Consider the following 23847-nt stretch of genomic DNA (forward strand, 5'->3'; position numbering starts at 1 on the left):
GAAGAAGACTACTCAAATGTTCTTGTCCTTTAATTGAGCATTGTTCTTTACCTGATAAATTTGAAGTAACTTTTAAGCCTAAGACTAGGAGAACCTCCCTCTCTGATTGATCCTGAAATTGTCCAAATGTCCTAAAAAATTCTAGTGTATTCCTCTTAAGGACAAAAGTTTCTGCCATATAGCAATGCCCTGGGCCCTCAAATAATATAAATTGTCCAGGGTTTAGAAAAGCTTTTTAGGAGATTTAAGAATCAACAAAAGTCCTGAAATGAAATTGAAGGATTTTAGTGAAGTCATGTGATGTTGTGTCCTGGTTTGTTGAGAGGTTCTGAGGAGCGAGAATTCTTAAATTGGTTTCCCTCTAAGATTGTCAGCTCAAGTCCTCTCCATGAATGCATAATCAGAATAGCAAACAAGTTTTAAAAAAGCTGCCTTGTACTATGAGCTGAATCCTTAGACACTTAACAAAAGTATGTTTTTTCTCACATTTGATTCCTTTTTCTTCATTTGGTAGTGAATTCCCCCATTTACTGGTTTATGGAATGACTATACTAGATGAGATATAGTTATGAAGATATAGATATACACATATATGTATGTATGTATCTGTGTATGTATATGTATATATATACACACACTTAGATACATACATACATGTGTGTGTGTATGTATATATATGTATGTGTGTGTGTATATATATATATATATATATATATATATATATATACAGTGAAAAATTTTTAGCACTTAGAGTGGATTGTTTTTTCACCTTACTGTTTACCAACAGGAAACAATTTACTGATTTCTCAAAGAGCAGCCCCAATCAGATACATAAAAAAGCCATCCACTCCCAAATGATGATTAAAGTACCTAGCATTCATTCTGGAGTATTAAATAGCAGTGAGTGCTCTGAAAAAATAGTAGTCACCCATTTATGAATGGGTAGCCGTAGACAGATGTCTGTTCAGTAGTTTACCCAAGGTTTGATAGTAGTATAAAGAATAGATCTTCTGATACTCTACCAGGCTACTTTTGGCTAATGTTGGCTTTCATGGTGGCTACACATGTTTCTGGTGGTCCAGGAGCATTCTCCAGCTGGCCTGCAGCAGGCTGGTCTTGAAGGAGTGTCATGGAAAAGCATGAGCAGATTAAGTGAACATTCCCCACTGCAGATGTGAATCTAATAATAACAGTGATAATAACTGATACGTACCCCATTGAAGTTTGCTGATGATTTCACATACATCATCTCATTTGAGCCTATGAAGCAGGCACTACAGATATTAGTCTGTCTTTATTACAGTTTAAGAAAATGAGGCTTTACATTGAAAGTTACAAAAATGAGCATTTTTGAAGCTTATTTCAGTGGATCTCTGTTCTCTTCAATGTTGTGTTCCTCCAACAATGCAGATTACAGTCCATTTGTACCTTCCCATCCTGAGCAGCATGTGTCCTTGTCTTCCCCCGAGTTCACAATGAAAGGCTTCAGGAAGGGTCACAAAACATGCCAGGGGGCTTCTTTTAGTTCTCTTGACAGCAGATGGATATCAATTATCATTTGACTGACTCATATTTCTTTCTGGTCGTATGGTTATTTGAGAACACTCTTTTTAAACTGCTTCTTCTGAATAATTCTTTCTAATGTGCCACAGTATGTTTGTGCTTACCAAGTGCTTCTCCATTGCCCTTTGGGTGATCTTCAGAAACTATAGTATTCCACTGAGAGTCATTAAAAATACTTTACAGTTCTAAAGGATATTCAGCTTGCTGTCCTTCTCCTGTTCAGTTCTGTCCATTTGCAGTGTTATGTCAGCAACTTCTATATTGAGCTCTATAGGCTATCTGTCCAATTGACTATCATAGACTGGATAATAGGTATTTTTTTTTATCCAGATAGTTTTTCTTATGTGTTCAGTTAGGCAGATTATGGATCTCATTTAGGATGCTCTGCAGTGTTCCAGGTCCTGAAGCAATCAGCACAGTACCATCTATAAAAAGTATTTTGAGAACCTGACCATTTATAAGGAATCATCTTCCTTTTAGATTCCATAGTGGACATTATCCATGGCAGGGTGCAAACGGATGTGGCAAGAATGCATCTTCCTGTGTTTCATTTGATAATTTCATTTGATAATAATCAAGTAGTCATGGAACAAAGTTATATCTTTCCCGGAATCTTGTATAATTTTTATGTGTGCGTGGGAGATGCCTTATAAAAGGAGAGTCTTTAAGGTAGCGTTTAATTCTACCAAAGCAAATGCTTTCGTATAGTCAACAAACAATAAGCGCTATAGATTCTTGCGTTCTCTGCATCTTTCATTCAGTTGTATGATGATAAAGACCTGCAGCAAAATATCACTTGCAAAAGACTACTTGTTCTTTTCTAATACCCTCATCAAGAATAACCAGAACCAGGAAAAGGAAGGGCTACAACCAGGCTCGCATCATGGAACTTCGGATACCATGACCTCTAGGCTTCTGAAGAAAACGGGAGTCCATGATGGTCTTTTGGGGAGCTGTTCCCAAGACTCAGTGTATGGACTCTTGGGTCTTTGTTCTGTAGATCAGACAGCTGTTGGATCAGAGAAGCCCAGGTGTTTTATAGGGAGGAGAGGGATCCTATTTAGGTAGGTCTGATTGGTTTTCCACCTCTATAATCACAAATAGGGCAGTCCCAGGGAGCTAGGGATCCAGAAAAAGGGCAGGGTAGAAAGAAGTTAATAGTTATAGGTGGTCTAAAAACTATTTGATTCTTAGTGTACAGTGGCAGAAAGGGGGGGGGTTGTGTGAAATATATAAGATGAGGGTACATTTTGCTTCTTTTTTTTTTGGTTTATTTGTTTGTTTGTTTCATGGGCTCTTGTGACCAAAAAAACCCATCACCATGCGTCATGCCTACCAGTAATGAGTCTTTCCATATTGGCTAGTCTGTTCCACAGAAAGTAGACACAACTGATTGCTGAGACCATACTGAAAGCCTCTTAGCCTGGCAGAGCTTATTTATGCCTTGCTGATAGAATCTTAGAGAGCCCAGCACTAATCCCCACTATGATGACACAGGAGAAGGACATTTTGTGGGAGCAAGCCCTTTCTAAAATGGTTATTTAGGGAAAGTATCACATCACTTTTTATATTCACCATAACATGTGAGGTCTCAGTAGGTATTTTATAAGATCTTTGCCCTGTTACAGTGATCTCATGACCCAAAAAGTTTGAAAACTGCTACTTTAATGTAACGCAATAGAACATTTGTCATGTAAAATCATGTAACCTCTCTAGAAGTCCAAATCCTACACATCTTTCAAAACTCAGCTCCAAATTTACCTCCTAGATGAAACCTTATTCTGTTTATTCAATCCCAGAGTGATCTTTCCCTTCCTTTGATTTCCCTTGCCACTGAGGCAGACAATCTCTGATCTGTTTGCTTACATATCCCTTTAGAAATCAGTAACACAGCTTAGCACATAATTATGGTCTGATTATAGAGGACCCTATCTTACCCTGTTTTTGCCTTCCTTACAACACGTAGCATAGATATGGGTTTATAGTTTCAATAACAGTAGCAACAAAGCATCTGCTGTATGCAGAGCATTGTACTGAGTCCTAGGGAAGAAAGAAAAATTAAGACAAACTCTCAATGTAGTAGATAGAGCTCATAGACAAAAGATTTATAATGCAAAAGAATACAAATGTTTAAGAGAGACGCACAAACCAACTGTGGTGTGAGGTACGAGGAGGAAAGGATCATTTCAGCTGGAGGATCAGGAAAGGCTTCATGGAAGAAGTGGCTTTTAAACCAGACCTTAAAGTATGGGTAGTATTTCAAAAGACAAAGAGGAGGAGAGAGGTCATTATAGGTATAAGAAAGAATATAAGCAAAGGCAAGAAAGGCAGGAAGGCACAGAACATGTAATGAACTGGCAAATACTCTAGTTTGTCTGCTGAGAAGAGTATGCTAAGAGATAAGGATCAGGTGCCAGGTTATTGAGGTTATTGAATGCCAGATAAAGGTATTTTAACTTTGGTATCTAATAAAGAATTATTGAAGAATTTTTAATAGAGAAATGGCATGTGCATAAGAAACATAAAGAATGGATTGGAGAGAAGAGGAAAAGACAGAAAGATAGTAAATTTGTAATAAATGTTTCCTTAATTGAATTCATTTGTTTTGATTGTGCAGTGTTATTTTAGAGTTAGTGTTCATGTTGGTTCCTTTATACCTTCATGCTGACTTTATAACCCAGCTCTTCAGTGCCTATTTTATATGTGAAAGGGAAAAATATCCTTTTTCTGAAAGTATGCAAGTTAGGGGTAGAGAATTAAAACATGGCCCACAGTGTGATATTCCAGTTCACACTTTCTCACTATTATTCTCATTCTTAAATTCTGAATCTTCGTTGTGGAAGTCATCCTTATTTTACTTCAGTAAGCTTTTTATTAACTGTTTGCTATGTGCAAAGCACTGCTTTAAAATGGCATTCTCTTTTTTTAATGAATGAAAGAAAAAAGCATTTATTTAGCACTCACTGTGTGCCAAGCTGAACTAAGAGCTTAGGTAAGGTACAAAAGTGGAGAGAGTCTGTTCACTCAAGACTCCTGCAGTTTAATAGGGGAGGCCTCATTTATAGAGAAGTGGTGGCTAGGAAAGGATGTTTCCATCTAGGAAATTACCAGAATGGTGAATGGAATAGTAAGGCAGAGCACTGATAGGTCCTTTCCAGAGGCAATGATAGTATGGATTTGATTAGTTCTAGAGAATAAGAGGTGACTGTGTGACTAAAGTCAGATGCCCTATTCCTTTGGTCAGTGCTATAAGCATTTGTGCCAGGGTCACCTAGAACCCAAGTCTTACAGAACTAGAAAGTCCTAGAGAACCTGAGGAGCCTGAAGGTGAACTGTGGTTCCAACAACCACAAGACCAAGGAGCAGCTGTTCTAGAGCTTGGACCCCATCTTTGGCTTTCCCCAATTTGTCTATTCTATCTGAAGCACTGCTCAGTGCTGCCAGGATATATGTGTTGTGCCCTTATGCCCTGTGCTGTGTGTGAGAAGGTTCAGAGGAAGAAGTGAGAGGCCCACCATCTCCTGGCTAGCACCACCCCCTGCCACCTGACTTTGCCCATCTACGTATTCCCACACAAAGCCGGTCCCACTGGTTCTTCTATAAGATGGGGCCAGAAAGAGCTGCTGATCCATAGAAACTGGTAGGACCTGTTGGTAATGATAAGCTGGGATGGAAGACACTGCTGCTTTATGACCTTTCCATCTCATTTCCTGTTAAGTTTGTCATAAAATTCAAGAAAATCCCCCACCAAAATAAAAACCAGAGTTCTCAGAGCAATGAGAGTATTGGAGGGAAGTAGGGTAGCAGGACAGAAAATGGCCCAGGTTAAAATGAGGAGGCAGAGTTTCAGGGAGCTCAGAGCTGAGTAACCTAGCTCTTCCTGCTTTGGAGGATGGTACAGCAGCAGGACAGAAAATGGCCAGGGTGAACGAACATGATACATCCCAGTCCTTCTCTCTTTCAGCTTGCAGACTCCACTCGCTTATATGTAAAATAGGAAAAGCACTCTACTGGAAGATAAGAGCCCTGGGTTCTAATTTCAGCTATATAACTTTGGAAAGGTCACTTCATCTGGGCTTCATGTCCTCATCTTTAAAATGAGTGGGTTGAACAAGGGGATCGCTAATGACCTTTCCAGGTATAACTTTCTTTGACCCCCTAAACTCCATCTTCATGACTTATTTTGTAAAGTAACAAGAGTTTGAACATTCAGTAAAAACCAAGTTACTCATTTGTTGTGGTTCTCAGCCACTGTATGTGATTTAAAATCCTAGCTATATCTCTTGAAAATATTAAACACTTGAAGAAGCTCAGGAAGTTGTTTAGAATTCTCAAATTCTATTCAATAATACTATCAACTGTCCATTCTTTTACAAATGCAGCTAATAAAATCATCATGGCAAAAATTTGCTTACTTATTGTACCAGTTTATATTTTACAATTATATTTATGTTATATGTAAATGTGTATATATATGTATAAATATATAACAATTCTGATAGAAGGGGCCATGATATTTAGTATACTTTTGTTTTGTACTGATAGCAGTAACTTCATGTGTCTCAAAGACAACACTGTCAAGAACATTAAGCCAACATGAGTAAAGCCAAAATAATTCAGAATTTGTAAGTATAATGTTTGCATTGTTAATGGCAAGGGAAATAAGAAAAGGAATGCATTTTGCATACATTTTTAAAAGATAGGAACCATTGCATAAATATAAAATTTGGACCTGCATGTGATATAGGGAGACCACCCAAAGTAGAGGGCAGCCCAGTTGGCATTAACTAGCTCACAAAAGTTAAAAGTGGACAAAAAAATTAGGACAAATCACACACTGCCTATTTTACCATGAAGTGCATAGTCCTCCATATATACTCTCTTGGGCTCTCATCTGCTGCCTGGGGATCACATCTACCATTTTGGACTTCATATCATCTGCCTCAGACTCTCCAGCTGCTCTTAACCTTGCCAGATTGCAGCATTCCTCAGGCATAGCAATTATCCCCATTGGCATGTGCATCATATGCGGTGTGACTATAACTCTAGTGACGCTGATTACATAAGTCCCATGTAAGAATGGGTCTCATTATCACAGGGTCATAGATGTAGAGCTGAAAAGGATTTCAGAGGCCATTGAATCAAATCCCCTTATTTCTCAAATGAGGAAATTGAGGTCCAAGGGGGCAGGTGATTTTCCCAAGGTCACACAAGTAATAAAGACCTGAAGCGTGAATTGAACCAAGGTCTTCTGACTCCAGAACCAGTGTTGTTGGGGGTTTTTTCCCTCTGTACCATGCTGCCTTCATCCTGACCAACCTTTATTTCCACTCTATTTCCAGGGTCCGTGGCCAACTGAGCTATCATCAGCATAGTGCCAGTATGCTTTCTCCCTACAATTGGATTTGGCTTAATATCTCACATTTACATAATGTTTTAAAGTTTAAAATGCTCTCTATATATTATCTCATTTAATCATCATAACAACCCTATGAGATAAGGACTATTATTATCCTCACTTTATAAATGAAGAAACCGTGACTTCAAGAGGCGGAATATTTTCCTTAGAGCCACACAGCCCATCAAGGGCTGAGGTGAGATTGAAGCCTAGGTCTTCTTGAGGCTTCTAGGTGGTACAGTGGATAGAGAGCTAGGCCCAGAGTCAGGAAGACCTGAGTTCGAATCAGACCTCAGATGCTTGCTAGCTGTGTGACCCTAGGCAAGTCATTTAACCTGTCTGCCTCAGTTTCCTCAACTATAAAATAGGAATAGTAGTATCATCTTCCTCCCAGGGTATTTGTAAGGATCAAATGAGATAATATGTGTAAAGTGCTTACTTAGCACAGTGGCTGGCACATAGTAGGCACTTAATAAATGTTTCCTTCCTTCCTTCCTGACTTCTAGTTCACTGCATTATTACTATATAGGAATAAACTTTCTGACTTTTCCACTGTATAAAATATGAGCAGTTTCCTTTTCATTTAGAGTCATAACCATCGTTTGTTGAAATGAATGGATCATTTGCACTTGAAATAAAGGATCTAAAATATTCCAAAGCAGAATACTTCAGTGACTAGAATGTGTTAGCATAATGTCTAAAACATAGTAAGTGCTTATTAATTTTTCTTCATTTATTCATTCACTGGCCTCGCAGAATGGCTGGAATCTGTTTCACATTATGATCCTCTGCATTCTCTTGCCAGTGATCCTGCAATGTCATAATTGCATAATTAAGATAATGCTTTCCCTAAAGTTACCAGTCTTGTTTAATCTAATTAGTTGTTTAATCTAATGGCCTTTTCTCAGCCCTCTTCCTTCTTGGCCTCTCTTTAGCCTCTGACACTGATGATCATCTGTCCTCCACTATCATGCCTCCTTGTCTGGATTTTCATGGCACTGAGTTCTCCTGGTTCTCCTTTTACCTTTACCCTTCTCAATGTTCATTGGATCATTAATTGTGTCTCAACGCCTTTGTATGGCTGTGTATCAGGGCCCACCTTTCTCTTTCTACATACTCTCTTAGAGATCAAATCAGCTCCCATGGGTTATTAATTAAAATATTCTCCCCATGCAGATGACTCAAATCTATCTATCCAGTTGTTGTGTTTCTTTGGAACTCTAGCCCCCACATCACCAGCTGCCAGCTGAACGTCTCCACGTTAGATTGGTCTCCCTACCACAAATATCTTCCCTTTCCAGTTCATCTTTCACACAGCTTGTTGTTATTGTTCAGTTGTTTGGTTATGTTTGACTCTTCATGACCCCATTGACCGTAGCACACCAGGCCCTTCTGTCCTCCACTATCTCCCAAAGTCTGTCCAAGCTCATGTTTGTTTCTTCCATGACACTGTCTGTCCATCTCATCCTCTACTATCCCCTTCTTTTGCTTTCAGTCTTTCCCAGCGTCAGAGTCTTTTCCACTGAGTCCCATCTTCTCATTATGTAGCCAAAGTATTTAAGCTTCAGCATCAATGAATAGTCCAAATTAATTTCTTTAAGCGTTGCCTGATTTGATCTCCTTGCTGCCCAAGTGATTATCAGAAGTCTTCTCCAGCACCACAGTTTGAAAGCATCAAGTCTGTGGAACTCAGCTTTCCTTATAGTCCAGTTCTAACAGCCATATATAGCTGCTGAAAAAACCATAGCTTTGACTATAGGTATCCTTGTCAGCAAGGTGATGTCTCTTCTTTTTAGTATGTTGTCCAGATTTGCCATAGCTTTCCTTCCAAGGAATAAGCATCTTTTTATTTCATGGCTGTAGCCACCATCTGCAGTGATCTTTGAGCCCAAGAACATAAAATCTGACACTGCTTCCTTTTTTCCCTCCCTTTATTTGCCAGGCAGTGATTGGGACCAGTTTGGGGATCTTAGGTTTTTTTTGATGTCAGTCTTCAAGCCAGCTTTTACACCCTCGTCCTTCACCCTCACCAAGCAGATTCTTAATTCTTCCCTTTCTGCCATCGGAGTGGTATTGTCTGCTACCAAATGCTTAATGCATGGTTTCCACCATGTAACTCCTGCCCAGAAATCTTTAATGACCACTTCTTGCCTCCAGGATGAAACATAATCTCCTTTGTTTGGCATTAAAGTCTTCTACAGTTTTCTTCTAGCCTGTCTTTCCAGATTGATGTCACACTGTTCCTTCTCACAGTCTTTGTTTCAGCCAAAATGGCCTTCTTACTGAACATAATAATACATCTCCCACTGTCATGCCATTCTACAGGCTTTCCCCTCATGACCAGAATGCTACACACACATGCATGCGCGCATGTGCACACCCACCCACACACACACACACACACACACACACACTTTGGAATCCCTAGTTCCCTTCAAAACTGAGCTCAAGTACCACCTCCTACATGAAGTAGCTCCTCATCCCCACCTCCCAGTTGTTAAATGCTCTCCAAAATTACTTACGTTTATTTTGAGTCTACTTAGTATTGGCTTCTCTGTGTATGAGTTGTCCTACGTTCTGCCTCCTCTCCTTGAGGGCAGGGACTTTTCTTTTTGTTTCTGTATCCATACACCTATTACATTGCCCATAACACAGTAGGTGTTTAATTAAATGCTTACTGAACTGAGTTAAAGATGACCACCTTTCCAAGGTCCATGTGTAACCACCTAGTACACTGTTATTATTCCCTGTGCTTTAATAATCATGTGCGGATCCTCATTTTAGAGCTAAACAAACAGGCCCAGGATGAATATGGGAATAGAGCAAGTCTTTCAGCGTCCTTTCTGAATCCTTATGCCTTCCTACTTTTGCAGTCTTCTATCTTCTTGTCATCCCTGCACTGTAGGATCCAGCCATACTGGCTTGTTTTCTGATCCTTGGACATAATACTTCATCTCCTCTCTGTGTCTTTGCAGTAGATGATATTCTTCATGTCTGGGAATTCTCCCTCCCAGTCTCTGACTCTTAGAATCCCTGGCTTCCTTTAAGACTCAACTCAAGGGTAACTTCCTCTGGGAGGCTTTTTCTGGTCTCCCTGGCCATTAATCCCATCTACTCTGTATTTAACTTGTAGGTTCTGATTTATATACATTGTCTCCCCCATTAGAATGTAAGCTCCTTGGTACCAAGGACTGTTTTGCTTTTTCTTTGTGTCCGTAGCACTTAGCATGGTGTTTCACACGTAGAAAGCCATGAATAAATACTTAACTGGTTGATTGATTAGTTCTGAGTAATTACTCCACAAACCATACTGTAAAAATTATCATCCTCATAACTTTCTTTGGAACATTGTAGCATGTACAGTGGGAACCTTGGATCACTCACTCTGGTCAGTCACACACTAACCATGGGCTAGTGTTTATCCTCAAATACCAGACCAGCTTCAGTGCCTCTAGGATTCTCAAATGTGCCCTGATGCCAGCCGTTCTAGGAGATGTAGGGGAAATGAACAGAATATTCTGAGCCCAAAAAATCTTATTGCAGAAGCTTTGCCAACTTAAAGCTGCAGTAAGACTTTTGGAAACCCCATTTATATATGTTGTAGTTTTATATTTAATTGAGTCGTTATATTCACTGTTGTTTAGCTATCATTTTATTGTGTTTTACATGGGAAATGGCTGAGTTCCTGTTGCAAATTATTTCAGCATATTATTGCAATTATTGGAAGATATTAAAAACATGAAAAATAATTCGATGTATCAGTTAATGTAACAGAACAAACATAAACTCAGTTCACAAAATATGTCCATACCACTGTTTTCAGTTATTAATAATTTTCAGGGTAAGTCATAGAGAACTTCCAATTGTGAATTATTTCCTAATGGAAGAACTTTTAGTACCATGACTCCGCTGTAGTTACTCAGATAATTTTAGTAAATTCTCGCTTTTTTACTTAATAAATTTTCCAAGAGCAGTGTGATGGAAGACCCAGAACAAATGCTTCTCTGTTACATCTCTTCATATTGTACATTTCTCCAGGGGTTCATTTGCATGCTATTTTCTAGTTCCTATGTGCTTTAAATGTTAACATGTCGTCATTCAGATTAAAGTACCATATGTGAAAACCATTAAAACTGACAAAATCATCAGAAAGAAATATTCTTCGTCAGTAGAAATAACTCTCACTGTAGAAGAAGCCAGTCTATTTATGAAAGTGTTCAAGTTTCAGTGAGTTAAGCCGAGGTGGCCATCAGTTATTGAAAAGGCCCTGTGTGTGTCCTGTACTTTCTCTCTATGTAAAGATGTAGACATATGCCTACATGGTTAAATAGGACTTATGTGGCATGTGTATTTTGTCATTTTAGGCCAAGGGTAAAGAGCGACAATGGCTGAGACACCAACCTAGTGGGGATTTAGATGATACCAAGATAATCGATGGATTGACTGGAGAAAAAGCAATCTACAAACGTCGGGGAGAAATGCAGCCAGAAGTAAGCATGCAGGGTTCGCTCACCTCAGAAAGTGAGCCTGATGACTGATTGAGTCTTGTGTATTCTAGCTTTCTTTGGCATCACCTATTTTTATTTCTCAGTTTGCTAGTATCATCAGAAAAACCATGAAATTTAAATATGGCAGTAAAAAAGAAGGAATTGGGAAGAAAATAACATTGAAGACAGCAATATTATCCCCAACAAGTGGTAATACGAAACATTTTCAGTGTAAAAACACAAAACAGTTTTATTATCTTCCTGTTGTTTGTTTGTTTTTTAAGTTTTTATTGAAAACATGACTGATAAAAATAGTGAAAGAGAGGATCTTTTCCATAATTGAAATGTGATCAGTATATACAAATTATTTGCCAGATTTAGTGGATAGGTCACTGGACTTGGAATCAGGAAGATCTAGATTCAAATCCTGCTTCAGACACTTACTAGCTGTTTGACTCTGGGCAAGTCACTTAACCTCAGTCTGTCTCAATTTTCTCATCTCTAAAAAATAAGGAGGTTGAGCTCAATGGTCTCTCAGGTCCCTTCTGTCTCTTAATTTGTTACTCTATGATGACGAATAAGTAGTACAAGCTCAAAAATAGGCAGTGGGGGTGAAGTTCAGCTGCCAAAAGAGATCAGTGGTTTCCTGTCTTCTCAAGTGATCAAAATTGCTGCATAGTCACTTACCACGCTAAAATGTTGACTCAGAGAAGGTATCTTGTTAGTGTGGGGAACTCTTGTTTCTATGTCATTGGCATGACAACAGTTATATCTCTGGGCAGCTGTTTCTCTTCACTGACTCACATCATAGCAATCAAATATCCTTAAAGGAACGTTTGAAGTCATGGCAGTGTATATGGCTACTGTACTTAATTTAGGTGAGTTACACCCATTTTCAAGAAAAACAGTAACCATTGAGCCAAACTGCCCCTGCCTAGTGTCCATTGTATTTAAAGTTCCTTGGTCATGAGATCATAGACCAAGAAGTAAAAGGGAATATTTCCTTAAATTTGCTAAATCTCCTCTCTGTAAAGCTTTCACATATGTGAGCAAGTATGCAATGCTAGATTAATTTGGAATTGGTCTGTTAAAGGAAAGATGCAATAGTCATTCCTTTATACCTTTCATATTGACTGGGAAGAGTACAGAGTTCAGTTGAATCTAGGCATTTCACATTTCGGTTTACAAGATTTGTTGCTTCCTTGTCTCTCGTGTTATAGTGGAAAGAGAAGAAAATAAGCAGTTTAGCAATTGGTGGAGATGGGTAATAAGGTTTACTGAAGAGAAAAGAAGTACTCAATTTTTTTTTCTTGAACCTTTTGCCAGACCATCTTTAAACAACTTTGTTCAGGAATTCAGACATCTTATAGCATATGGGAAAAATGATTTTGGGGTGGGAAGAAACTCTTTGTTCCAGTGATTATTAAAGCAGATGTGAGTTTTTCCCCTGAGGTATTTATACCTATAGCCAGAATTGAGGCATTAATTAAAAATGAAGTAGGGGTGTTTTTTTTACTATTATCATTATTATTATTATTATTTTGGAGAAAATATTAACTGCAATAGACTAACTTTACAAGGTTGGCTTGGGCCCTCTTTGAAATACTGTGGTATTCCAAAACATTCCCATATGGCTGCTGCCACAAGCAGATGTCTAAGATTCCATTTTCTGAAGCAAAATCTGCAGAAACTTTTCTACCTGCTGCTCAGTAAAATCTGAGCCCCAGGTAAAGTTGTTAGCCTGCTAGCCCTCGCCACAAAGATCTTGTGCTTTGAGAGCTAAAGGGGCAGTATTCACTCCCAGCATAATTTGCTCTCCTGGATCTCTCACAAGATGAACAGTGAGAGAGGACTTCTTAGTTTATAAGAATCTCCCACTTGTTCATTGCAGGATTTGGTTTTCTTTTTCCTCTTAGCTTGGGAGTCCCCAGCAGAAACCCAAACGTCTTCGGCTCTTGGTAGATGTGTCTGGCAGCATGTACCGTTTTAATGGGGTGGATGGTCGGCTAGAGCGCTCCATGGAGGCTGTCTGCATGGTCATGGAGGCTTTTGAGAACTATGAAGAGAAGTTCAAGGTAACTGAATTTGCAAAGAGTTCAGAGAAGAATTTGTTAACATATTTTACCCAAAACCAGGCAAAGAGTTAAATGATAATGCATCACTGATATAGGCTGTGTGCAACAATAGAAAAAAAAAGTGATGATCTAGTCTATGCAGAAAACTGATTCTGTAGTGTAAGGAAATTGAGTCTTTCATTTTATCTATTTCTAAACATTAAAAAATAATATCACCAAGCTACTGGGACAAGAACTTACTCTTCAACAAAAACTGCTAGGAAAACTGGAAAACAGTCTGGCAGAAACTAGGCATAGACCAGCATCTCACACTATATCCCAAGATAAGCTCAAAATGGGTACATGATTTAAACATAACAGGTTTAAGGGAGCATGGAAAAAATCACCTATCAAATCTATGGATAAAGGAAGAGTTCATAACCAAACCAGGACTAGAGAGTACAGGAGATGAAATGGATAATTTTGATAACATTAAATGAAAAGGTTTTACACAAACAAAACTAATGCAGCCAAAATTAGGATGAAGTCAGGAAACTGAGCAGAAAAAATTTTACAGCAGCTTTCTCTGGTAAAGGTCTCATTTCTCAATTATATAAGGAACTGAGCCAAATTTATAAAAATAAGAGCCACTCCCCAATTGACAAATGGTCAAAGGATATGAATAGGGAGTTTTCAGAAGAAGAAGTCAAAGCTATTGATACTCATATAAAAAAATGCTCTAAATCACTATCAATTAGAGAAATGTAACTTAAAACAGCTCTGATGTACCACCTCACATCTATCATATTGGCTAACAAGACAGAAGAGGATAATGATAAATGCTAGAGAGTATGTGGAAAAATAGAGACACTAATGATGTACTGTTGGTAGAATTAAAAAGTGGTCCAACCATTCCGGAGATCAGTTTGGTACTATGCCCAAAAAGCCATAAAACTGTGCATACCTTTTGACCCAGTATCTCAGAAAGAAAAAAGGAAAAGGACCTATATATATAGAATTATTTCTAGCAGCTTTTGTGTGGTGGCAAAGAATTAGAAATTGAAGGGATACCTATCAGTTAGGGAATGGTCAAGCAAGTTGTGGCATGTGACTGTGATGGAATACAGTTGTGCTATAAGACATAATGAGCAGGATGGTTTCAGAAAAACCTCAGAAGACTTCTATAAATTAATGCAAAGTGCAGTGAGCAAAACAGGAAAACCATCCTACACAGTAACAGCGATATTGTAGTGATAATCAACTGTGAAATACTTAGCTACTCTGCTCAGTACGGTGTTAATAATGAAATATTTGGTCTTGGTTTGTCATCGCTTTTTTCATTGAGTTTGCCACATTGGGATGAATGGCAGAAGGAAGGGCTACAGAATGAAGAGAAGTTATTCTGGATACTTTTTCTTATGCCTAGAAAGATTTGGTGGATTTCCAAATGATATTTGTTAGTGATGTTGTGGTCCTTAAGTATTAGGTGCTAGATTATAATATAAATGTATGATTTTTAAAAAAGAGTTTTGACATATGCAATAGCCATAGGGAAAGTTCCACATTTGGAAGTGCTCTGCATTCCTTCTAAGTATTTTATTTACTTTGGGCACTCAGTAATCACATCTCCCTCATATAAGGAGAAAAGTAAAAGCTTCTAGAAACCATTGAATAGCCCTTCTCAGTCAATATTATAGGTCTGCTGAATAATAATCAAAATGGGGATCAGGATCTGACCTGAGATTATTTTGGTACATTCCCATACCCCCACATGAGGAAGTATCCTTTGCCAAAGCATGTCAGCACTTTCTCTAAAAGTTACCATCCTAGAGGGTAGCCTAGAGCACTGACAGGTTAAGTGACTTGCCAGGCTCACGTATCTGATATGTGTCCAAGGCAGGACTTGAACGCAGGTCTTAAGACAAAGCTCTTTATCAAGTACACCATAGCCACTGCTGCTGCTGCTACTACTACTACTACTAATAATAATAATAATAATGGCGTTTGTATAGCTTTTGAAAGTTTGCAAAGACCAAACAAGATCCTTCTACAGACCAGTATTACTGGGACCACAAAGAAAAAAGTACTTTTTGCAGTGGAATTTCCCCCACCTATCTTCAGCACTTGGATTTTCTAGGTGACAAAATTATGGAGGAGGTAGATGTTGCAAAGGTATATCTGGAGAAAAGTCTTTGTGATCCCTAAACACTGTTGTAAAAAATGAAAGATCTAGGTGTTTGGTTATTTATTTTGTCTATAAAACCACTACCAATTGGTTTGACTGATTTTTAGAGCTAGATTGACTTTTTTTTTTTTTGGCTGCATTGACCAGCAGTTCTGGCATTGGGTAGACACAGATAATCTTCCTCAGTAGGGGAAATGAGCATGTGGGCAGACTTTTGGGAGCCAAGAAGTTTGAAAGGGAAGAGAGCTTTGCATAGCTGCATCTGATGTCATCTGAACAATAAGAATTTTAACCGTCAGCTAAAAGGAAGTAAAAAGTCATATTCATTTATAGCCCACTTATTCCCACCCACTGCAGGAAAACCACTTGTATTTCAGGGAACTGATCATGTTTCTTCATAAGTGAATTATGATCCTATTTAGCAAATTACTGCATCAAGTCCTATAACATAGACAGTCTGCCTGGCACCATCTTGGAGCAGTGCCCTCTAGACTACAAACAGTTCCCTCTAAGGCCGGTCTTGAATCAGATTTGTCAAGGCCTCCAGCATTCTTCTGTACAGGAATCTTAAAGAGATTTTATCACTTCATTAGTGCTTAATACAAGAATTAAAATAAGACAAACCTGAAGTATATTTGTTAAAGGTAACTTTTGCAGGCCCTCGAATCCTTCCCATTCTTTCTTTTTCTATTGTTATCACACGAATGGCAGTTACGTGGTAGTAGATAGAGTCAGGACCTAAGTTAAAACCCAGCCTCAGACACTTGCTAGCTGGGTGACCCTGAGCAAGTCACTTAACCGCTGTCTGCCTCAGCTTCCTATCTGTAAAATGGAGAGAGGGCAACTAAGTGGTGCAGTGAATAGAGCAATGGGCCTGGAGTCAGGAAGACTCATCTTACTGAGTTCAGATCTGACCTCAGACACCTACTGGCTGTATGACCCTGGGCAAGTCACTTATTGCCTCAGTTTGAAATGAGCTGGAGAAGGAAATGGCAGACCACTCCAGTACCTTTGCCAAGAAAACCCCAAATAGTGTAATGAAGAGTTGGACATTAAACAGCTGAACAACAGCAACAAATAGATATAAGATAGTACCTACCTCCCAGGCAATAATCCAGGCTGGAGGCGATGCAGGCCTGAACTAGGTCGGTGGCCATGGTGGCCATGGTGGCCATGATGGCCATGTAAGCCATGAGGAGGGATCAGATACAAAAGATATCGTGGAGGCAGATTGGATAAATGTAGGAAAGGAGTCGAGGAAGACACACACGAAGGTTGCAGACCTGGCTGCCTGGGAGAGTGGTGGCACAGATCCATGACACCTCTGCTCCCAGCACTGTCCTTCAGGTGCTGGAAGTGCGAGTTCAAGAGAATGGCAGCCAGGATCTGTGTGGAGCTTCAAGGTTTCAGAGTGCCTTCCCCTCGTTACCTCATTGGGTCGTCACAGCAGCCCTGGGGGCAGATGCAGATGAGGAAATGGAAGCTGAGAGGAGACAGGATTTTCCCAGAGTCGCAGGGCTAGCAAGCGTCCGAGGAGAAATGTGCACATGGGTTTTCCTCACTCTGCTGAGGAGAAAGATGTATTTTATCATTGGTTCATTTGATCAGGTTTGGCCATGGCATTGAAAGCTGAATTCGGATATTTTTTAGTGTTTTCATTCACATTATTTTCAGTCACATATATTGTTCTCCTGGTTTGACTTGCAATCCTTCCCATATATCTACTAATTCCTTGTAGTCATCATTTCTTATGACATAATTATATTCATATGCCACAGTTTGTTCAGCCATTGCTCAATCAATGAATACATATTGTATATATTTTGCAACTGTAAAAAAGTACTTCTATGAATGTTTTGTCACTTAGAGACCATGTCCTACATATTTTTCTATCTCTTGTGGCCTTGCATAAAGTAGGTACTTGATAAATATTTGTTGATTGATATTGGTGTTTCTTAAATTTTTTTTTATTCCAAAGTTGCCCGAAGGTGCCCATAACATCATCCTACGTCATCCCTATACTTGAAATAGCGAACCAGAAGCTATAGTATGCCTCATAGGTGCCATCGCCTAACTAGCTCTGTGGGATTAGTCGTAGAATCATAGATTTAAATGAGAGTTTAGGTGTTGTTTAATCTAGTTCCCTAACCAATACATTAATCCTCTCTCCAACATCCTTAGCAAGTACATCAGCCCTCTGTTTGAAGCCATATAGGAACAGAGAACTCTTTACCAAATCAGACATCTCATTCCTCTCCCAATAATTATATTAAGAAATTCTTATATTGAGCCAAAACCTATTTCTCTATAAAATTGTCTCCTAGATGATACTTCTTCAGATTTTTGAAGACAGGAGACATCCCCCATGTTTCCCCTTTTTCAGAGTATATATTCTCAGTTCCTTCAGAAGTTTTTTTTCTAAGGCATAGTTTTCAGATCCCTCACTAACCTTAATATTCTTCTCTGGATATAGTTGACTTTGTCATGGTTCTTCCTAACTAAACACAATTCCCCAGAGGTGGAACTGTTACTATTAGTTTTGGATTTCCTGGTGATAGTAATTGGGTCAAAAGTACATGTAGATTTCTGATTGTTTGATTCTCTTGCATGCAGTATGACATTGCTGGACACTCTGGAGATGGTTACGTTAACCTGGTTCCATTGGATAAAATCCCTAAGAACAATAAGGAAAGACTTCAGATTCTGAAGGTAAAGACATTCTGAGGATTCTTCTGTGTACTGAAGGCTTCTGTAGATCTGCAGAAAGTGTCTTTTGGTCACTAAAAATATATAGTGAAGAAGAGATGTAAACAGGAATTTTTTGATTTTCCAATGTTAATGCACCACCTTAGGTACAATGTATTTCACCCTACCCTGGGCCTCCAACTAAGAGAATCTAAATCCAAAGTCATCATAGTCCCTCTTCTACTCTCAGCTTAGTCAACTTAGAACCCCATTTCTGTGACTTATCTCAGGTCCTAGATCCAGGGAAAAGAAAGGAAAGGGAAAATACATTGAGTTTTCTCTCAAGCTCTCTTTCACATCAAATTTTGTAATTCTGTGAATAGCCTCTAACCACAGATAGAAAGAACAAATACACTTGGAGTAGTTGCCCAGAAAACCAAAACGGAAAAGGAGGTAATTTTCCTCTGTCCCTGTAGCCAAGAGGAAACAATTTGAGAACTCATGTGTCCCATATCATGTAACTTCTCAGGATCTTTCACAGAAGTAGTGCAAGCACATCAGATCCTTAGTATCCATGGTAATAGAGGGTACATGCTCATAGCTGGTATTGAAAATGGCCTTTATTTAAAGGGGCTTCTTCACTAAGATTTTTGATTGCCATCTTCTACTCACAGACAATGCATGCACATACACAGTTCTGCATGAGTGGAGACCATACTTTAGAAGGAACAGAACATGCCATCAGTGAGATTGCCAAAGAGGATGCTGATGAGTACTTTGTCATTGTCCTGAGTGATGCCAACCTGGAACGATACGGCATACCCCCAAAGAGCTTCGCCCGGGCCTTGACAGCCAACCCCCAAGTAAACGCTTTTGCCATATTCATTGGATCTTTAGGTGACCAAGCAGTAAGGTATGTGTTTATAGAATCAAACAAAGGAAATGTCTGTGAAATGTTTCCTCTGTCCCTCGTGCCTGGAATGCACACCCTCTTCACCTCTGTCTCTTGGCACCCCTACTTTCTGTCAAACCTCAACTCATACACCACCTTACACATACACATGCAACCTTTGCTGATCTCCCTAGCTGCTAATGCCTTCCCCAAAATATTACCTTGTATTTATTCATCTATATAGAAATATATGTGAATATATATTTGTATATGTATGTAAGTACATATTATAATATATAATTGGATGTCTAGTGCATATATGTATTAATATGTATATATTCATATATGTAAACATGTTACATACAGGTATGTATATATAAATATATGTATATGTTTCTATACAGATGAATGTGTGTGTGTGTGTGTGTGTGTGTGTGTGTGTGTGTGTGTGTTGTGTGTATAGCATGTGTGTTCCTGTTGGCTCCCCGATAGAATGTAATGAGAACAGGGACTGTCCATTTTTGTCTTTGTATCTCCAGTACCATAGTGGCTGACACATAGCAGGCCTTAATAACTACTTCTCTGTTCCTCTCATCTTTTTGTCCCCGCCTCTCTACTTTATCCTTCCCTTAGGTCCACAAATACCCTCAGGTCTTCCCTGTCCTTTAAAAAAAAAAACTTCACTTGACAGTGTTGTTGCTTCTGTCTTCTCCACTCACTTGTTATACTTCTCATTGCCTGAATTTCCTAATCACCCCTCAGTGGTACAGTGGAAAGTTCATATCCTGCCACAGCCAGATACTAGTTGTGTGATCGTGGACAAGTCACTTTATATCTCTGTTGGTTTCCTTGTCTGTAAAACGGGGATAATAATAACACCTACTTCTCACCTGTCTCTGAAATGAGATAATATATGTGAGCACTTTGTAAGCCTTAAAGTACTGTATGAGTTATCATTATTATTATTATTATTAATTTCCCCACTTCTCAACCTAATGAAATCTGACTTCCCTCTCTACCACTCCAGGATTGCCAGTGACTTCTTGATGATTAAATCTTGATTTTATTCTGAATCCTCATCATTCTTTACCATTCCACAGTGGTGGATCCTACTGACCATGGAAAATTACCTTTTGGTAATTTTCCTCCAGAGGCACCGCTTCCTCCTGGTTCTCTTTCCTCTCTGACTATTGCTTCCCAGTCTCCTTTACTGGCTGGTCTTCCTTTTTTCTACTATGTAAGTGTAGAATTCCTCCCAAACTCTATTTTTGACCCTCATCAATTCTGCCCGCCTCCAAGAGAGGACTTCATCTTCAGTGTCACCTCTATAACCAATTCTGTGAGTCTGGTCCTGAGTCCCAATCTAGCTAGTCTCCCTACTTCCAGTTTCTCTTCTTCCCAGAACATAGGTCTCATCACCATGCTCCCTTGTTGAGAACTCTCCTGTGGTTCCCTATAATAGTTCCCATAGAAGAACATGCAGACTCCTCAGACTACATTCAAGGGCCTCTGCAATTTACCTTCAACACTCCTGTCTAGCTTTATTTCACTGTTCTTTATATTCACTATTCTAGGCCGTTCTTGACACTCTGCTTTTCACATTCCACACCACTACCGAAATGTACAAGGGGACTGTTGATCCCCGATATCCCAGCCTGTCCCAGCTCTGTGATTTCATGCATGTCACCCTCTGTTCCTTCTTCCCCCTTCCACATCATCTTCTATTGAAATCCAGCTCTTAGGTGCCCACCTTTTCTAGGAGGACTCTTCCTGTTCCCTGCAGCTCCTAAAATGATCCTAACCTCCGCAAATACAGGCAATGTGGTATAATGGAAGGAGCACAGGATTTGGAGGCAGAGAACCTGCGTTCAGATCCTAACTCTGATAGATTATTAAGTTTCTTGAGGTGAAATGATTGTGTCCTTTTTCATCTTCACCTCTGTATTCCCAGTACCCAGTACTATGCCTTTCATATCCTGTGTGCTCAGTAAATGTTTTGAATTGAATTGAATTGAATTGAAGTGTTCATCTTTGTAAGCCAATGTCACCTGAATCCCATAAGCAAAATAACCCATATTTATAAAGCCCTTCTTCACAGCAGCTCTGGAAGGAAGAAGTGCAAGTATAATCATCCTCGTTTTAGGGGTGAAGCCCCTGAGTTTATCCACGGTTATACCGTTAATAAGTGTCCACATTGGGATTGGAATCCAGCTCTCCAAAATCCAAGTCCAGTGTTCTCTCCACTCCGCCAGGCTACTTCATAGCAGATAGAAAATGAAAACTGCTCCTCAGTCATTATACAACAGGATGTAACAAAATGGTCCTTGAATCGGGACTGCAGTTCTTTTTTGAAGGACAGTTAATTCTGAGAATAAACTCCATGATGGCCCAGAGCCCTTATTGCCACTGGATCAGCCAAGTTAATCCAGTCCTCTAAGGAGGGAATTTCAAACAAGAGAAACAGTGGCTGTAATAAATGAAAGGAAATCCTTTGAAAGAGGCTCTTTGTCTTACTGAAAAGACCCTTAGGCCAGGTCCTCCCCCATTTCAGTGGTTCCTCTCACTGCTTTCCCAAGCCCTTTATCCCTGCTGACAGCTGGATGAATGTCCAGTGACTGGCCAGGTATTAGAAAGTAAAAACTTCCTTTTTTTAAGAAACTCTGAGGATCTGGGTTGCTGAGGCTGGCAGAGGAAGGGGATACCCAATCTGCATTGGTAATTTTCTTTCCCATTCTAAACCCACAGGCTTCAGAAAACTCTACCAGCAGGCCGCTCCTTTGTTGCCATGGATACCAAGGAGATCCCTCAAATTCTGCAGCAGATCTTCACTTCTACCATGTTGTCCACTGTCTAAGCAGGGTCCTTTATGGGCCCTCTAGCTTAGCCACTATGAGAGGTAAATTAAAGCAAGAACATGTACTCCTCTGAAAAGGTCTGCTTCTGAACAAAGAAGGGATGGTGGAACATTTTAATCTGTATTTTCCCAAGTCTCTTTAAATAATTATTCTTCAATCAGAATTCTAAAAGACAGAGGTGTGGGGCTTGTCTATTGAAATTTACAGTCATTCATTCAAGTTCAAGAATTTAGTTGGTCTGCATTTGGCAGAGGGCTAGGAGCAGAGGAAGGCAGCTAAGAACTATAGGCTGGGAGCCTGTTGGAAAAAGAGCAATTTCTCTTTGCTCTCATAAGTGAAGTGACAAACCCATCTCTACACAAAGTAACCATATCAAACTAAACTTACACCACACTCTGAATTAGGAAAATGCAAGTCAACCCAACCTGCTCTTGTCCACTCATTCCTGCCGTCCCTTTCCTCACTCAGTTCTCCTCAGCCCCTTGAGTTCCTGAGAACAATAGAGTTACAGTCTTAGTGTGGGATGATGCAGTGTTCAGCCAGTGAAAATGACTGAAGATAGCCTTCTAACAGGAGAATTTTAGAGAAGGCTTGATTTTCTTCATAAGTCTCTTTTCTTGAAAATAGCCAGAAGGAATACAAGGATTCTTAGACTGCCTTTTCCACGCCCATAAACTTGAAAAGGTTATACTACTATGACTTTCCAGTGAAACGTTTAAGACCCAATGTCCTATTCTGTTTGCCACCTGGGGGAAGGGAAGTAGAGGGACCAGGAGAGAAGAATTAATTAATTCAAGAGACATTTATTCTCACTGGCTCCCTTCCCCATGTTGATTTCTTCTCATCTCACTGGTTCTTCACAAAAACTCTTTCTACTACTTCATTTAGGTATGCAAAATGTAAAACTTGTAACGATATTGGTCTATGTGAAAAACATTATTTCAGGAGACAGTTAACATAAGGAGAGAGTTACGTCCCCAAAAGAAGGCATATAGGAAGCTGACCACATGCCAGGGTACTGGAGGCCCCCAGGAACAGTCAGGCACCTTTCCTGTGGAAGGATGGAAACGTCCTCACACTGCGTGCCTTTCCTCACCTCATTCACAAACTTGCTTCAGCTGGTTGACCTTTCCCAACCAGCCAGATGTCACTTCTGCAGCAAAGTCCAACCTCTCAGCAGGAGCTGGATGCCTCCATTAGTAAAACAGCCTTAGTTCACAACTGACCCTCAAGTCAGGGGATACACGTCTGTGCATTTTCATTCTGAGTTGGGAAAACAAGGGCCTATAAATAATGTAACTTTAAAATCTAATAGGAATTGAAGTTGTGTATAGCTTATTATGTTTTCTTAATTAAGCCTAAGGATCTGGGAAGAATGTCAGGCCCGTGTGGTCCAGCCTCCATAATTGACTGTCCAATAAAAAGCAATCTGATTTCTAATGTGTTTTGTTGCTGTTGCTGTTGCCGTTGCTGTTGCCGTTGCCAGACTGTGTGCCCACCATCCGGCTGCCTGGCCTGAGGCTGCCACAGTGTCCAGTGTGGGGAAGGCTTCTAGCCACTGAGAGTTTGTGGGGAGAGAATCATCCTGTGGGTTTGTACACTGGAGGGCTGCAACTGCTACTTTCTCATTTGCACTCTAAGACAGTTTCCCTTTTTTCCAGAGTGAACAGTGATGCCTTTGGTGGTCATTTTCTGCAGCCTCTCCTAGAACTATACCTCTGCACATAT

At 39.6% G+C, this 23847-nt stretch overlaps 1 protein-coding gene across 1 annotated transcript in view; it reads left to right on the forward strand.

The window, feature by feature from the left end:
* The window catches only part of VWA8 (von Willebrand factor A domain containing 8), a 391323-nt gene extending 367764 nt beyond the window's left edge, over positions 1 to 23559 (forward strand). Inside the window, exons 41-45 of the mRNA XM_020977000.2 lie at positions 11326 to 11451; positions 13365 to 13523; positions 18301 to 18396; positions 19047 to 19285; positions 22010 to 23559. Of these exons, the coding sequence (XP_020832659.1) occupies positions 11326 to 11451; positions 13365 to 13523; positions 18301 to 18396; positions 19047 to 19285; positions 22010 to 22118 (729 nt within the window). The 3' untranslated portion in view covers positions 22119 to 23559. The remainder of the gene's footprint in view (positions 1 to 11325; positions 11452 to 13364; positions 13524 to 18300; positions 18397 to 19046; positions 19286 to 22009) is intronic.
* Positions 23560 to 23847: the final 288 nt, after the last annotated feature.

This window comes from Phascolarctos cinereus, unplaced genomic scaffold, assembly GCF_003287225.1.
Source record: "Phascolarctos cinereus isolate Bilbo 61053 unplaced genomic scaffold, phaCin_HiC Scaffold_7;HRSCAF=346, whole genome shotgun sequence".
In the NCBI taxonomy this organism is placed as follows: Eukaryota; Metazoa; Chordata; class Mammalia; order Diprotodontia; family Phascolarctidae; genus Phascolarctos; species Phascolarctos cinereus.